An 18,250-nucleotide genomic window follows, 5' to 3' on the forward strand; every position below is an offset into this window, starting at 1 on the left:
ACTTTAACCAGTAGTTGATGTAAAAATGATACACAATACTTGATATATTTTTTAAAATAAACAGTTTCAGAAAAAAACTACTTTATTATCTGCATAAACAAAAAGCTTCAGAGGTTGATGTTATGTAGAGGAAAATCATTACATCAGTACACCTCAGTACAGAAACTGACAGGCAATTTTAGTAGGACAGACAATAATTTAATGAAGTATGCATACATGAACTAGAAGCACACTAACCTATATTTTGTCAGATTTATAACATAAATATTTACAATTATACATTTCCATATCAGCATGTCATGCATAGCTGCAAAAGGATTATATAGGCCTGATGCCAGTAGTGATTTTATAAAAATATTTAGCTCTAGTTAATTTTTTTCATTGCTCAGATGAGCAGTGAAATAGATTTATTCATTTAAATAAATTAAAAATAAATTTTAACATTGGTTTAAAATTTCTGTCTGTACAACATTCTCACCAAAATGTCAAAAGCCACAGATTTATTAAATCATTAAATGTTCAGATTACAAGATTACAAGATTTTTTTTTTTTTTTTTAAATATCTGTACAATTTTTTTTTACATATTGCCTTTTCAGTTTCATTCTGATTGCTTTAAGTGGTGTGTTGGACCGTGTATGTGTGTTTATCTGCTCGTCTTCATATTGCCTTCTCCTTCTGGTTGAACAGTGCTCTAATATCCAGCATGGCCTGTCTGATGTGCTGGCCAAAGCGATGCGAGTCCTGTGGACAGAGATACACCGGTCTTTTTGTATGCCTTAAACAAAAGTTAAGGCAAAATGTAAATAACAGAAACAAAACTAAACTCACACAAAATACTCACATACTACATACACCATCATACAGTATCTTATAGCACAGTGCACAGTTGTGTGTGTGTGTGTGTGTGTGGTTTTATAGCTTGGTAGGTAGAAAGTGAGGTATATCTTAGAGTTTTGAGATATTTAGCTGGTCCCCATGAAGAAAACCGCTGTATTACAACAAATGCAGCTTTTATTTAAAACTCTATAAGATGCCAAATATTTACTTTTTCTTACTGAGGTTAAGATTAGGTTAAGTGTTAGGTGTAGATATAGCGTCATTTGGAAGCACAGAATTGTACAGAATGTCTCTGTGCACAGTTGCTTTACAATTTCCTGAGGTAAAAAACTGAGGTCCAAACATTGTACCAGCATGACAATGCCCCTTTGCACAAAGTGAGTTCCATTAAGACATGGTTTGCCAAGGTTGGAGTGGAAGATCTCAAAAGCCCTGACCTCAACCCCAACGAACATCTTTGGGATGAACTGGAACACAAACTGTGAACCTTCCCAGAAGATTGAAACAGTAGATAGGTGACAGTTCAAAAGACGGCTTTATGCAATACCACCAAATACTAATACCACCAAATTAGTTATAGCGATTAGATATAGCATCCATTAGCTACATAAATGGTATCATTGGAAGGTTCTCATATGTACTGTGTGTGTGTGTGTGTGTGTGGGTGTAGGTGTGGTCTTACTGTTTCCGGACTAGAGAATTTGCTAGAGATGTGGAATGTAATGAGATTCTCCCCAACGATAATATAAGAAACTCCATATCCATCATCAGCGACCTGCAAGTACACAATCAGTGTGAATTTCCACAAAGCTATAAAATAAAATACAAACTACTGGTCTACATCATACACACATGTAGGAAAGCTAACAATTAATGAAACACTCACAGGGCCAAAGCCACCACCTGCTCCAACATATTGTGGGAACTTCTGGATATCAACAAGGTTGAGCTGCTGCTGTGGTGTCTGACTGGTGGAGAGACGCCAAGGCTCTGAAAGAACCTGCAGGACATATAATCACATTCAGCCCTTAATCTTAATTCAATTCAGTTTGACAAGTAAATAAGACCCATTTATTTCACTGCTTATACTTTGTTGAGGAAAGGTGACTTCATGTCCAGTAATTTGGAGACGACATAGAGGCAGAAGAGATGGCGGTCGATACCGGCTCCAGTCATGGCAAGTCGGTACATGTTTTGGTGTTTTTCTGCTGCTGTCCGGAATAACGCCAGACACTGTTCATTCTGCTCAAGCAACAGCATAAAGCACAGAACTCTGTATGACTAAATCATTTTAAATGTAAACACAAGCTTCCACAAAATTCCACACCATACTTAAGATCTTAGATTGTCTACATGATCAGATCAGGTTGAAAGCCAACCGACTTGAAAAAACAAACAAATAAATATTTGACAATAGGTATAATCATAGCCTATATAGGATTGAGGATGTATATTAATGATGGATATTTGTGTATGTTTGTTTGCATTTTGTAGTTACAGTACTAATATGTGAGGATTTTTATCATTTGCTTGTACATGGACTTATTATTATTATTATTATTATTATTATTACATTATTTTGAATGTATCGAGTCGGTGTATTGTCAAAATCCTGGTATTACCATACAGGTCTTGTCCTCCATGGCTCGGACAAAGGCTGTAGATTCGATGGTGCAGGAGCGCACCGTCTCTGTCCGTCCCTCCCGGAACATGCGGGTCATCGAGGATTCGTATGTAAGACAGAACTCACCTTTATCCTACTCCGAAGGCAATATACAAAAACCAGTCAGACACAAGTTACTCTGGTCCTACTGCAAATACTACAGAGAAAGCAGCAGTATGTGTGTACGTGTGTTTGTACCCTGTAGTGTGCAAGCTGTAGCGCTAGTTGGATGAAAGCATCAGGGCTTGTTTTGCACTTCTTGATTAGGCCTTTTCCAAACTCATCAAATACGTAGCCACAGAAATCCACATCATCAGCAAGCTCCTTGGCTACTGTATATGACTCTTCAATAATCTCCTGACACTAAAAGGGTGAGAGTCAAAGCACTAAGTAACAACCTACAGCAAATTTGTTTTTCTCTTGACATCTATGAGTTTTTCTTCTCCATACCGCTGATGGAATGTCCCAATGTAGCCTGGTTGGAGGAGACAGACCTTTGTTAATGTCTCCTTTGCAGTGTCCTTCCTCAGTGTAACCCAAGTGTAGGAAGTCGGTAGCTAAGGTATCCTGAGAATATGACAGAACATGTTTAATATCAGCTTTTAAACACTGTACTTATCTCATAATCTTATATTTAGTTATATTTAAGCTTCTCCCCCATTTTAGCAAACAGATATTTTTTCACACTGTCTATTTGCTATTTGCACCTTTAAAAACACACACACACACACACACACACACACACACACACTATGGAAATGTGCATATTTATACATAACATTACATAGCAACAGCAACATTAACTAGTAAGCTCCCTAAACACAGAATTGTGCTACTGTTGTCAGCTAAGCAGCTAATCACCAGCTCTAGCTACTTGCTAAGTAGATGTTTACTAGCAGGCTTGCTACAGTAATGTAAAGTATTATATCATGTCAATAAATCTAAACACTATATGTCAAACATTTAAACTAACATTAGACTAGTGTACATGCATATTGTGAAAATGTAGACAGGTTTAATAGCAAGTTAGCTACTATTAGGTTAACCAGCCCTCTGGTTATTCTCTTATAAACTGACAACAAGCTAAAAGGTATGATTCCAGTTAATCCAGGTGATATAACATCATATTTTCACCATGATGAAATCCTAAATATGATTTATAGTGTCACCTTTCTGGCATGTCCTCTTACAATTACAAACAATATTCTACTTGAAGTGAATTTTCTTGGTAAAAGAAAGGTAAAAATACGTTAAAAAATAAACAAACAAAAAAAAAAAAAAAAAAACTTTTTTTTTTTTTTTTTTTTTTTTTTTTTAGCTTTTTAGGATAATTATTAAACAAGTCAATATTTCCAGGTTTTCCATGATGCTTTTGTCCATTATGCCTATCACGCCATCCACTTACCTCCCACATGTGTCCAATAATGGGAGCATCTGCCCACGAGTGTTCAGTATTCACCCCTATTTTACCATTCTTGTAGACAACAAGAGTGAAGGATTTATCAAACCACCTGAAAAAGAAGTACAGTAAGAGGACTTAGTGTTCTGAACTTGCACCTAAGGTCATCCAGTGTTGTGTCTAAATATACACTCTCTCTTTCACTTAATGCAGTACAGTATGAAGACCGCAGGAGACCTTTTACCTACATGACTCAGCTTCTGGGAAGCATAAAACACAAACACTTACATCTGCCCATACCTGTCATAGCACTTTCCGTGCAGTAGGGATTTGGCATAGAGATCCATTGACCTTGGATTTTCAGGATCATATCCATGTGATTCGTCATCCAGTGTGAGGAAAAAGGCAGCTGTCTCGATGGTATCCAGAGACGTCTTATTTACACCGTCACTGAAGTACTTCTGTCGTGCTTTGGCCCATGGGACTCTAGAAGAGTGTTACAAAGGTGTGTTCTGGGAATATGCTAAAGCACTTTGGATGTTGGTACATGTTGCTGTTCTACAATAAAATGGCTCAAGGTTGAATAATTGACATCATTCACAAATATTTAATTTCAGTACTCTAGATCAGATCATTCACACTATTCAAAACTGCCTCGATTGTGTCTGATGTGCCTCAAATTTAAAACACTGCAATGAATACTATATATGGCTATTGATTTGGACTGGATGTTGTGTTTACCTGTTCCCAGCAGTGAGCGAGGCCAGTTTAAGTTCTCCAGACTGAGGCTCTGTGGTGTCATTGAGAATATGCTGAAACTGCTGCTCCAATTCTGCCGGCAAGAGATGGCGACCACCGTAGTACAGCCACACCTTAAAAAAGCGTCCTCTGTGATACACAACCAGGTGTTTCCTGTTCCTGAGATGCTGAACACAATCTGAGGAGACACATATTATACAAGCAAGCATAATGGGTCTGCTTATGCAGGTCTGGGTAAATGTGTTACATTAGTATGAAGACTCATTTGTTTCTCATCTACCAAACACACTGAACAGTCAAATCTTAAAAGCCAGACACCAAAACCAGAGTGTATCCCTGTCTCATGCCCAGAGTTCCCATGACCCTGACCAGAATAAAGTGGATAGTGAACATGACTAAATTAATGAAATGTCATAAGCATGTGTCCCAACACAAGGGCTTAATTTCTTCATGTCAGGAATGACCTGAAGGATAATGGACACCTTTAAGGACAACCCATTCTGGTCAGAGAATCAACAAACATCATTAACTAGATCATCACCTTTCACCTATTTTTATTATGCTGTCCAGGCATGTTTACCCAAAGCTTAAACTTCTAGACCTTGGCATAATGTTAATTATTGTTATTGTTAACGACTTGTTAATCATTAATATCATCATTATTGACTCATGCAGGGATTTCCCACCATTTAGCAGAATTAATTAAGTTTTCAGATGAGTAAAAAACCTATATGTGTTTGAATAACAGGTCTAATCACAGGTTAATGATTGTACCTAATTATAGTGGCTTTCATTCATATTGAGAGCACAAGTCATTCATTACCTGTTTCAATGCCAGGGATTCGAGTGGTGTTGAACATTCCCTCATACTGATAGGAGCACATGGGTACCACACCTAGAGCTCTCATCTGCCAGGACAAAACAGAGTCAGTCAAATATAGACACAATTAACTCAATACACTAACTACTGGATGTTATGCCAGCTATGAAACTTTTTGTACGTGTGTACCGGGGCATGTTCTCCTCGTTCTAGTTTGCGCCGATATTGCAGGATGGCATGGACCACGTTTCCTGCTCGTGCTGCCTGCCTGTGAGTGGGGATCACATACAGCAAATCCTGACACACACACACACACACACACACACACACAGCCACACACAGTTGTGAGCTATTATATGGTACAACTGTAAAGGACTCAGAAGCAAGGCTTTTAAATTATGTTTTGTTTTTTTCTCACCATAGTGTAGAAGTTGCTGTTCACCATGATCGGGCCCCGGCCTCTCATGTAGATGTATTCCTCCCACCAGTCACTCACCTTGACACAGCATGGAGTTATTATGCATTTTACACTCAAACAAACAAATTTTGATTAATGTTGCAGGCAGCAGATAGCTCTAAAATAAACAAAATTCTTTTTATGTGCTATTTTGATGTACTTACATAATTGTTGGCCCACCAGGACTTTAGCTTAAGGTATTTTTGTAGTTTAGGGGCTTGGTCCTTTTTGAACTCCTTAGCCACAATTTCCATCTGTTTATATCGGTCGTCATCCAGTAGGGGGCGCACTGACTCAAGATACTGACAAAGTAGATTTAATTTTTGCAAACTGTGTTGTTTATGTAAAGTACAGAAATGTTATACCCAGTCCCTGAGTGGAACAAGAGGAGCCTCTCACCCTGTTGATGGTGTCATCAATGCTGGGCACAGGCAGTCTAGGCAAAGAGCCCTGGAAACTGTAGAGTAATGGCCGATGACCCGAAAGCATCTTTAACAGACTCTAAGGCAGGAAACATATTTTAGATCAAAGTCATCTTTACAAAAATCTACTTCAAACAATGAAACAGATGTCATCAGTAATAATGTTTAAATGTTTTCTCATTACTTTGTGTGTGTGTGTGTGTGTGTGTGTGTGTGTGTGTGTGTGTATTTACTATCCAGAGTTTGGTAGTCATGCTCATTTTGCCATGTGGCTCAAAGATCCAGCCATGGTACGACAGCAGAACCTTCAGAATGTAGCGCAGTAGCATAATCAGAAAGAACCATAGTCCTGTGGCAAACAGGATCGCACTCAACACTGTCTGAGCCTGAGTCGTGAGATGATCACTACAGAGAGACAAACACCAGTAACATTTATCGAAAGATTATAAATGTCTCTAATCATTATGAATTACAATATATATGAAAATGTGTGAAATTGTATAGGCCTAATGTTAACCCTTATGTTTATCAGGTATACCAGATAACGTGGATTTGTGTGTTTGATACACCTGGAAACAAATTAAACGTGAAATAAAAAGGTAAAAGATTACTTTTACAGGAATGACAGTACTGTCACACTACATAGCTCTTAAAATCTTTATAGAGTAACTGTACTTTTTATTGATAAGAATGTTTTTTATTGTTTTAGATTGCAGCATCTTTTGACTAAACTAACATCATATTGTTGTCATGATGACATACAGACCTTGCAGGTAAAACCTTCTTAATGCTGTTAATCATCCCCATGGATGGATCCAATCTGGCATACATGGAACTCATTATCGCGATCACCACAAATAACCAGCTAGAGGGACTGGCTGGATAGACACCCATTCGGATGCCATTCTGTTCAAATATACACAAAAACTTTGTAATAGTTTTATGTTTATAGACATCACATGATAGCAGTAGTAATTAACAAAGAGATAATGTTTATACTGGGATAAACCATGATGCCAAAATATAATAACAAGCTAGCTTCACAATCTATCTCTATTAGTTCACTCACTCGGAACAGAATCACACGTTTTCTCCATGACGTCACGCTGGCCAGGTAGATGTGCTTGAGCGCCTCACGGCTGAGGCGCAGGTCGATGCCCTCAGGTGTGACGGTGAACTGGAATGCCACGGCCTGGTGCGCCTCTGCCATAGCGCGTGCTTCGTGAATGGGGCAGCTATTAACTGTAAAAGTGATCAGATTAAATAACAACATGATTATTAGTTACAGCCTACTTCAAACAAAAGGTGTCAAGGTTGTAATGGGAAGATAGAGGAGAAAAACTGTCCAGATACCACACTGTATCCACTACATCCTCTGTTTGTCATTGTATAAATCATGCTTGAACACATAGTGTTGAATATCAAATGCACACCATGAAGCCAATTAATCTTTGAGACTGTATTACTAATGATGAACCCTCTTTCACAATCACTTAGATCTTTTCCTCTTATCATCTTGAGCTAAAATCAATGTCATCTTCATCCTTTTGTACATTCCACATAGCATGGAAGCATGTTAATTTTAATTAAATAATTAATGTTAAAAGTGCTTAACTGTACCGTTCCAGAAGCTCTGATTATGTTCTCAGCTGATTTATTCAGGTCTTTCGCTACCTATTTGTAATTACTAAACAAAGCAGCATTTAACATTTTGCTGCACTTAAGTGGCTCTTAGTAAACTTTAAAAAACATAATGTAATACACAATGACTAGAGTTGGAAAAACAGTACTTTGAACAGCAACATGATTAAAAAAAAAGAAATGAAAAATATGAATTATAGAATATTTAATTTATAGAATTTGGTGGCGTCTGAATTTGATAAATGATAAGATTAATAGAAGACAATTAATCAAAAATCAAGGTCAGTGTATTATATAACTTTTATAACACATCTATATAGAATCTGCTTAATTTTAACAACATTTGAGCATCAAGGCTGAAGTTCAGATCATTTTATATGTGGGAAAAGCATGATCACCTTTCCCTTAATGTGACAGCGGTGCTTACACCGAGTTGAACAAAGAGTCAACAACTCTTCGAGAAATCTGAATATTTTCCTGCAGTTATGTATGTTGTCACTGCAGGTTATGTTTTATGTGATAGGGGAAATCATGCGCACGTTTTTTTCCATGTCATGTGACTGGAAGCCGTCAAACTAGGGCAAAGTTGAACAGTCAGAAATAGCGTAGAAGCTGACGCACATGCCCAGTACAAACAACTCCCGGAGGAGACACAGATGAAAAACTGTCTCATCTTAAAATAGCTTTTACTGCTAATAATTGTGTATTGTTATAAATAATTAATGACATATCTGCTTATTATTTAACTATGGCAACTGCTTGCTGTTAATAGGCTAATTTATAGAAACATGAGTCTGCAGAAATTAGACATCACATTCCACCATACAGAGATGACTATACTACATCACTACATTTAAACAGAAATGAACTGCATTCTAATCCTGAGTAACTGTCATCTGTATCATCTAAATAATGATTCAAGATTATAGTATAAGTATAATATAATATAATATAAGAGTGAAGGAAGATACATCCTCGACATATGTGAAGCCTTATGTGTAGTACTTTAAAAGAAGATAGGTAATAAAATAACAGCAGCTTTACCTTTAGTTGAAGCAGTCTACTGGTGAAGTGAATCAGAATGGCTGAGTCGGTCAGGCTCCTTTTGGTTTGTTATGAGAACAGCTCTCTACTACACGTTGACCCTGATGACCTTCAAAAAAAATAAAAAATCCTTAAGGAGTCTGTGAGAGAAAATTCAACTTCCACTTATGGTCAAATTATGCACTTCTGTCACTCATGTACCCTGCGTCTACCTTCGGTGCCTTCTCTCACTATCTTCTTGCTCCAGCTCTTTCTGGTTCACTCTGTATGTGTGTATATATATACACGTGTGTGTGTGTGTGTGTGTGTGTGTGTGTGTGTGTGTGTGTGAGTGAGTGAGTGAGTGCATTTGTAACTAGACACCTATGTGGCTCAGACTATGCTAGTGACTGCACAGTGCAGTACACCTTATAATCATACTCACTCCCAAATCTTGCTGAGATTTTAATATCTGGAGTACAGGAGGAAGAGTAGGAAAAGTTCATGCGAAAAATTTCCATGTTTTTATGTCACTGTATTGTGTGTCTTCTCAGCTGCTGTATGCTAAATAAGGCTTTAGGTGACACCAGACATGTACCAAGGTAACATGTAAATGTACTCTTCACAAACAACTCATTAGGATTGAAAATTAAATGATTTAATTAACCACCACGTGGGCATAAGTAATGCAACTAAATTTTTAATTCCAATAAGAGTTTCTATAACATCTCCAAACAGATCCAGAAGAAATATAACAAATTATCAAATCCACAGGCTCTGGATGGTATGAATGATTCAGAAAAAGAGATGGAAACAGCTCTCATAGCAAGTACAGACAGGAAGCGAGGGAAGGGTGGACAAAGACAGAGACTGGATGTTCAGCCGATAGATCGTGTCCTCCTGATTTCCAGACATGTAGACTTCTTCATTGAAAACTGTGCCTTGGCCGATTAAAGCTGTCTTCTCCATGCTTCTGATCTGACCCCACTTCTGGGTCTCCACACAGAATGATGTGACCATGGTTTCAATATTGTTACCACCAATCACAATCAACCTGTCAGTGGATCCCAGAAAGTGGAGGCTGGGCATATCTGCATCAGTGCGTGTGAGGGTAGGAAGTAACTCACTCCAGCAGTCTAAGGAAGAGAAAACAGTTTTAAGAGTATACATGATGTTTTTTCATTCATTATTCATTCATTCATCTTCAGCAACTGTTTTATGCTGTTCATTGTTGTGATGGATCCAGAGCCTATCCCAGGGACAATGGGTGTGAGGCGGGAAAACAACTTTGATGTGATGACAGCCTATCAAAGTGATACACACACACTCTCTCTCATAGTCTTTCAGAGCTGGGCAATTTAGTGTAGCCAATCACCAACTTCTGTCATGTTTTGGTAGGAAGCCAGAGAACCTAAAAGAAACCCCGCCAACATTGCCAAAAGTTGTCGGAATAAACTAAGGACCAAGTGGAATATATCGTAAGTAATGTCATATCAATACCATTAAGGTTATTTAGAGATTATGAATGGGTGAATTTATAAATGATGAAAACTTGTAAATGGGGGAGGGACAGAATGAGTAAAGTATAAGGTGGGGTAAACACGTGATAAAACAAAAACAAAGACACATGGAACAAGAAAAACAGAGCCTATCAGAAAGTTCCCCTAGTTCAGGGGTCGGCAACCTTAAACACTCAAAGAGCCATTTGGACCTGTTTCCCACAGAAAAAAACAACACAGGGAGCCACAAAACCCTTTTAACATCTAAAATGAAGATAACACTGCATATATTGTTTTTTACCTTTATGGAAAGTATAGAAAAAACTGTAGTGTGTTGCATTTATGAAATGAATGAACTGCTACAGAGTAAACGAAATTTTATTTCTGCAGGCAAACAAGAATATTTTGAACAGTTTGAACTAACCTTAACAAAAAGGTTTAAGGTTACTTTCAAATACAGTGTTAAATGTCTAATTGAGTCCTCTTCGTATTCATGACATCAAAATTTTAACTTGCCGGCTGCAGCAAACCAAAAATGTGTCTGCTTCTGTGTCATCATTTAATCATCAGTTGTGATGCATATTTTGAGCGACAAAAAAATTAAACACGGTTTATTTTAATGTTACAAGAGCATCATAATCTTAGAATTTAGAATTACATTTTTTAAAAAACTAACTAACTAAATTAAAATAAATTGGACAGGATTAAATTAAATTAAATTAATTAAATTAAATATTTATTTTCCAAATCTACAGGGAGCCGCAGCAGAGGGATGAAAGAGCCACTTGCGGCTCCGGAGCCGTGGGTTGCTGACCCCTGTCCTAGTGTTTAGGCATGGCATAGTCCAAGCCATCCATGACACTATCCTGCTGGATATCTGCTTATAGTTTAAGTAATGGTGACAGAATGTGATAGTCATCTGTTTGCCATACCTTGTGTGGTATCATAGCATAGTACTAGTTTCTCTCCAGTTCTCTGGATGTTCCCAAGCACATAGAGGTTTGTCCCTAGGCTGGTGGTGAGTGGGGAATCATGGGAGAGGGAAAGGGTAAACTGGAAGTCTGAGAGGGGGAGCGAGGAGACAAAAGCCCATGAATCTGTCCAAGGGTCATATCGCTCCACTGCTGTATACACTCCTGTGCTGGAGTCAGGAGTCACCAGGGAGTCCAGATACCAGCCTCCTACAGCGTAGATTTGTCCCTCACACACCGCTGCACTGAAGTGGCGCCTGTGCTGAGAGATGCCACACACAGCCTATCTTCAGTAACCATGAAAATAAATGACGTTATATTTTTCTTATATTTATATTCCTGTGATTTAAACATAATTAACTCCATACCTTGATAAGAGGGGCTGTTGATACCCATTTATTTGTTAAAGGATTATATCGAAAGGAGGCCATCTTGAATTCATATCCTCTTTTCACGTGTTGCCGGAACCCACCAATGAGGAAGAGATAGTTAAACAGGACTGCTGTGGTGAAGCACCACTTATCTGCACTAAACGGCAAATCTGTAACAGTACTCCATTTTCCATCATCCTCATCCAGCCTGAAAAGCCTCCTTGCAGAGTCTGTTTCTTGAATGTTTCGTGAAATCAGATTCTCTTTCCTCAGGCAGCACAGATGAGGTGAGCCCTTTGACCTGATCTGAAGGATCTCCAGTTGTAGGTTGAGGTCCAGGCTCCTGCTCAAGTGAGGAAGCTCTAGAAGGTTTGTGCTCAGGTATGTCAACACAGTTTCATAGAGCTCAACACTGCTTAGCTCCTCAGCCAGCTGCAGGTAATGCAGAAATGTTTGTTCGGTGAGATTTTCGGACAGAGATGACAGCAGGCAACGAGTGAATCCGTGAACCAACAGATACGTGCTGACACGTAAATGCTCCTCTAGAAGATTATAAGGAACAGAGAATCTTTGTAGAAAGCAAAACTGCAGGAGGTTGTGGAACACTCTGGAGGGCACATGGGAGAGGTTCACTTGATGCTCTGTACTTTCTCTCATGCAGGAGTTATACAGTGCCCTGAAGTAATCACTACAGTCTGCCAGTCGCTCAACATCAACCTAATGCATGAAATTTGAAATATATTATTCTTAGCAAAGGGTATAACTTGGTACGTCATACTTAGTAGCCTAGTGGTTAAGGTGTTGGCCTACTGACTGGAAGGTTGTGAGTTCAAGGGGTCCACCAAGCTGCCATTGCTGGGCCCCTGAGCAAGTCCCTTGACTCTCAATTGTTCAGTTGTACAAAAATGAAATAATAATGTAAATCGCTCTGCCAAATGTTGTATTGTAAATACCTGTGGGATTTTGATTAAATAAAGGGTTTCCTGAAGCTTCCTTAAGGTTAATAATGTCCATAAACAGTTTATGCTCAAGTCGCACCAGTGAATAATTTTACCTGGATACTGTAAATTGTAAATGGAACTGCTGCTGTAATCATAAAGACTGACCTGTGTTTATGCTAGCACTTAGTTACAGTCATTGCTGCTTGATTTTATAGTTGAAATGCTCAAGCTGCGTAACATAATCAGAGAACAGCACAATCTTCCCTGACCTCACATGCACTGAGGGGTTGATTAGTGTTGTTCTGCTTGAAAGGATTGCTGTAGCACTGTCATTTTCAAGCTTCTAGAAATAGAGCAAATGATTTTCTTTTGAATCAATCAAGCACTTGGTATAGAACTTTTACAGACTCCCACAAAGGGGCAAACTGAAGCTTTAAGTATGTTAAATGGAGTGTTGGATAAGGTATAAATAGGTAGCCATTACATTTGATCTCATAACCCTCTAAAGAAGAAGAAGATGATGACAAGAAGTGGTCAGATCAAAACAAATTGTGAGCATAATTGTGTAGAGACTCACATAGAAAGGGTATGTGCTGGTCTGGATGGTAAACATGGGTCCGTTCCTGTGGTAACGATATGTCCTAGCTTCCTGGTCCATTTTCCATGTGTCTGTTTGGCTGCCATCAGGTTTACTCTTTATCTTATCAACATCAGAATGACTCCATGCTGTAAAACTGTTTAGACTCTTCATTACACATGTTAATTTACTCTTAAACCAAAAATGTCTTTGAATATACTCAAAACTGCACTTTATCCAAGAGAACAGACAGAGGAATAGTACTGAGAAGGTCTTCCAGAGAGAATCCATACCTCTGGACTCAGTCCAGAGCAGATTTATCCGAACCTTTTCTAATGTTTATACTTTTAATCCAAATAATTAATAAAAAGTAGTGTTTAAGTGATCACCAGAAGACTCTGCAGATTCCAATAAAGACTAAGCATTTCTATCACAATAAATTCAGGCTGCCTTACTCAGTCTCTGGTTTGAAGGTCAGTCGATCCTTTGGATACTCTTGTAAACTAGTCTTGTTTGTTTTAAAGCTTTCTTTCCATTATGTAGCTCAGTCTGAAGCACACTGCATGTGTTATTGAGCTAAAGCAGGAGGAGCAGACCTATTTTAGGAAGCTCATTGCAAAGGATTGAAACAGGATCAGACACAGCCATGTTGGAGCACAGTTCTCAAGACAGGACAAAAAAATGATAGGAAACTTTACACTCATTTTCTATGCAGAGTTTTTGAAGCAGTGAAATCTAACCTTTTTCTTGTATCTTCACCTGCACACACTCTCCAATCTTCAGATGCATCCAGTGCGTTCTTCTCAACTCCCCACCTCAGGAAATAGGGCACAGGATTGGGGTTCAAGGCCCAGCACTGCCAAGCTGCCACTATTTGACCCTTAACCCTCACTGCTCCAGGGGTGCTGTATCATGGCTGAACTTATGCTCTGACCCCAACTTCCAAACGGTTGGGATATGTGACAAAATTAAAGGCTGCTGCTTCTTCTTCTGCATTTAATGCAGCTACCCCAAACTGAGGAATATTCCTCCATCATAAACAGCTAAAACACCTCACTGTACTTTACCACCTACATCATAGTTTTACACACATCTATATGTGACCTCTACATTTTAGTCTCATACATCTATAACCATGTAGTTTTCATGTGCTTTGATTTAAACTGAATTACCATTTTTATTTTAAACGATAACTACACTGTTTTGAAATGTATCTGTCCTTGCATGCCCTGAAAGTTGCTTAAGGTCTTTCATACAGTTACTGCTGATGTCTGCTAAAACTTAAAGGTGATCGTGTTGCAATGATCTAAAACAGCAAACCATGGATATGCTTATTCTGTGTGCCTTAAAATCAAAGCTCAAAACATAGTTCTGTTCTGTAGCATATTGTAGGTGTATGTATGTGAGAATAATTGTATCAAATACTTTTCTGATAATGTAGCAGACTTTCTGTACAAAGCACAATGTTCTTTTCTTACACATACTCACATACACACACACACACATACTCTCTCTCTCTCTCATACACACACACACACAAACACACACACACACACACACACACACACACACACACACACACACACACACACACACACACACACACACACACACACAGAGATACCTTGACCTTAGCATAACCTCCTCTCCTTAGCACATCTGCTATGAAAGAAGTTATAAAAAAACTACCTTCTGGCAGTTTGCTAACTGGACAGTCCGCGAACCTACTAATGGGCCCTCTATGTTGATTCCTGTACTCTGTATTTTAGTTTTACTGTGTCTCCATGGCCTTCAAAGTGGTATTCTCTGTGGTATTCTCCGTGGTATTCTTCAAAGTCTTCAATCAATGTTACACTGTATGATTTCTGGGTATCAACCTGTCCCCAGAGCACCAGATTATTATCCTAATCCTATTCTTACACATTCTATTCTTAGAAATCCTTTTCTTACACATACTCACATACACACACACATACTCTCTCTCTCTCATACACACAAACACACACACACACACACACACACACACACACACAGAGATACCTTGACCTTAGCATAACCTCCTCTCCTTAGCACATCTGCTATGAAAGAAGTTATAAAAAACATGATACTGAAGCTGGGAGGTTTCCTGCTTCATGATAACGGTCAAGGTATCTTCTTTACCTTCCTTTTTTTGTACTACTATATATATTCATGTTTGACATAATAAAGTTGGGACTTCTCTTTGAAAGACTGACTGGCGTGTTTCATTGAGACTTCCCCAAGGCCTTGTGGAGAACAGAAACCGAGCAGAGGGAGAGGGGCTCAGAAATCCTGCCCAAGCGGCAGATGAGAGAAATAATTCCTTACAGTTCTTGGGGGCTCGTCCGGGATACCAGTATTCGGGTAAGTGCTGATTTGGTATCTTGTCATACCAGTTAAAGTGTAGGCACTTACCTCGTGTACTGGTATTTATATTGGGGGATATCAGAAGGGCGGGCAAGTGCTGATTGGTAATATAGTCATACCGTTCAAAGTGTAGGCACTACTGTGCTGATATCTATATCCGTGTATAGAATGTATGCACGATGTGTAAGGGAATTCGTCACTGGTTATTGAACCAGTGAAATAGCGCGCACTGAAAACGTCTCTAGAGTTGAGACTACATGCCCTCTCTGTCTCGGTCGCTGGCCTCCAATTGTGTTGTGTTGTTTGTGTGTAATAATAACAGTTCTGCCTATAGTTGAACATGGGTAATTCGGCAACAAAATATCCTAAGCTGGATCGTGAGGAAACTCCTCGTGACTGGATGAACAGTTGTGGTCTAGGTTGTTACACTACCCCCTGGTTAGATAATTTAGCAGGGTGGACTGAATCACAACCTCATTTTTTGACATATCCCCATGGTGGTACTTTTAAACCTGAATATTTGGCATCTGCTTATACTTAAATTGATGACAGCTTTGGGGATCCTGATTGGGGTTATCCGTACATGACAGACCGTTATAAGAAATTAAGCTAATCTGGGATAAATATCACTCTATTCAAAACTCAAATAAAAAAATAAATAAATAAATAAAAAAAGAATTAAAATCTCTGCCGAAGTTTGATCCTCAAACTAAACCGAAATCGCTAATCCTTTGTTCCTCACAACCTTCATGCATAATTGTAGATTTGAGATGCAGAAGGTTCTTAAATATCAGCTCACAGATCATAGCAATATAACAGTTAAAACTCTTGGGAAGGGAGTGCGCACCATGGAAGGCGATGGTATTTTAGAAAGTAGATAAGCAGTATGCCTCGCTGTGGCTGAAGGCAATGTATACAATGGTGACTCGGCCCGAGGGAGAGGCCGAGGGAGAGGCCGGGGAAGAGGAGTAAGTAACTCATACTCCCAAATCCCTGGCGCCTGTTTTTATTGTGGTAAGAATGGACATTGGGCCAAGGAATGTAGGAAGAAACAGAGAGATATGGGAAATGTTCCCGCAGGTTCCCTTCCAGCACTTCCTCCCCAACCACCTCAGGCCGCACTCCACCCTTCCACCGGGATGCAGGCAAATCCCTACCATGCATAGGAATGCCCACAGAGCACGACCCCAACCATGCTACATTGTACATATGAATCACATCAGGTAAATGAAATGCCTGTTCTTGAGTTATGTGTGAGTGGCACAGTATATTCTTTCCTCTTTGATACAGGAGCTACAATGTCAGTAATGGGGAAGCAATATGAGGGTCCTCTCTCAGGGGGATCCGTTAGCTCTGTGGGAATAGAAAGGGTCACAAAAGAAACGCCTTTTACTCCATCCCTCCTTGCCACATGTCCTTCTGATTCTAACTTTTTCTTACATCACCGATTCATTTTTATGTCTGAGTGTCCTTTTAATCTTTTGGGGAGGGATCTTATGAGCAGGCTACAAGTTTCTATTAGCTTCTCTGGCTCTAAACTCATTGTTTCTGTTCCTGAGTCTGCTCCACTGTCACATTTATCTGATATGACATTTAACGACTGTTTTCTCTCTACCACACAGAAACCACCATCCTCATCTTCTGCCTTAATAGACACTGTATCGCGCTCATTGAGGGCTGATCATAAGAATGACGTGGGTCTCGTGCAGTGTACACCCTACGCAGCTAAGTTAAAACATTTAGACCCTGTGTTCATTAAACAGTATCTTTTGTCTGAAGCAAAATTGCAGGGTGTGGATGGGATTTTACAATCTCTTTTACAACAGGGAGTAGTAAAAATAAATCATCGTCCCTGTGGCACCTGTTGTGCCAGATGTGGCCTCCATTCTCACCTCCATTCCATGTGAACAACTTCTTTTCTGTTATTGACTTATGTTCTGCCATTTTCAGTGTTCCTGTCGAAGAGCAGACGCAGCCTCTTTTTGCCTTCACACACAGAGGGCGGCAGTACACGTGGACACACCTACCACAAGGGTATATTGATTCTCGGGCAGTGTTCTCTGACGTTGTAAGGGATGCATTATGTGATCTTGTTCTCCCCACTGGTTCTGTTGTCTTACAGTATGCAGATGACCTCTTAGTCTCTGCAGCCTCTGAAAAACTCTGTGAACAAGCCTCCCTCCACCTCCTGCGCCATCTAGCTTCAAAAGGCTTCAAGGCTTCAAAACACAAGTTGCAGTTCTGTCTGCCCACGGTGAAGTATCTGGGGTTTGAACTCTCTCAAGGTAGAAAAACTCTCTCAAGATCGTATACAGGTAATCCTCAACACATGGCGTCCTGACACAAAACACGCTCTCATGGCTTTCCTGGGGCTGATAAATTACCTCCGTCAGTGGATAACTGACTGTTCTTACTACGACAAATGCCTCCGGTCCGCAATCTCCAACAAGGACCCAATGCAACATCTGTTAACATGGACTCCTG

At 39.3% G+C, this 18,250-nt stretch overlaps 2 protein-coding genes across 4 annotated transcripts; both read right to left on the reverse strand.

The window, feature by feature from the left end:
• Window positions 1–45: 45 nt before the first annotated feature.
• Window positions 46–9,299, reverse strand: cpt1b (carnitine palmitoyltransferase 1B (muscle)). The gene is made up of 20 exons (XM_060878248.1): window positions 9,256–9,299; window positions 9,044–9,152; window positions 7,428–7,600; window positions 7,125–7,264; window positions 6,592–6,763; window positions 6,336–6,437; window positions 6,101–6,238; window positions 5,898–5,975; window positions 5,669–5,776; window positions 5,483–5,567; window positions 4,642–4,837; window positions 4,201–4,386; window positions 3,907–4,012; window positions 2,952–3,068; window positions 2,700–2,864; window positions 2,461–2,595; window positions 1,928–2,080; window positions 1,725–1,838; window positions 1,521–1,613; window positions 46–742 (listed from the first exon to the last, which is right to left on the reverse strand). Exons 3-20 carry the CDS (start codon window positions 7,566–7,568, stop codon window positions 659–661), a joined length of 2,313 nt encoding a protein of 770 aa, XP_060734231.1. The 5' UTR covers window positions 7,569–7,600; window positions 9,044–9,152; window positions 9,256–9,299; the 3' UTR covers window positions 46–658.
• A 505-nt stretch (window positions 9,300–9,804) lies between these two features.
• LOC132851687 (kelch-like protein 13) lies at window positions 9,805–13,922 on the reverse strand. 3 transcript variants are annotated; one of them, XM_060878670.1, is made up of 5 exons: window positions 13,837–13,922; window positions 13,382–13,504; window positions 11,861–12,580; window positions 11,454–11,754; window positions 9,805–10,158 (listed from the first exon to the last, which is right to left on the reverse strand). In XM_060878670.1, exons 2-5 carry the CDS (start codon window positions 13,460–13,462, stop codon window positions 9,818–9,820), a joined length of 1,443 nt encoding a protein of 480 aa, XP_060734653.1. In that variant the 5' UTR covers window positions 13,463–13,504; window positions 13,837–13,922; the 3' UTR covers window positions 9,805–9,817. The 3 variants fall into 3 exon arrangements, with proteins under 3 accessions (XP_060734653.1, XP_060734654.1, XP_060734652.1); XM_060878671.1 differs by having other exon boundaries at window positions 11,861–12,295; window positions 13,382–13,919; XM_060878669.1 differs by having other exon boundaries at window positions 13,382–13,919.
• Between the last annotated feature and the right edge of the window lie 4,328 nt (window positions 13,923–18,250).

This window comes from Tachysurus vachellii, chromosome 9 (assembly GCF_030014155.1).
Source record: "Tachysurus vachellii isolate PV-2020 chromosome 9, HZAU_Pvac_v1, whole genome shotgun sequence".
NCBI classification, from domain to species: Eukaryota; Metazoa; Chordata; class Actinopteri; order Siluriformes; family Bagridae; genus Tachysurus; species Tachysurus vachellii.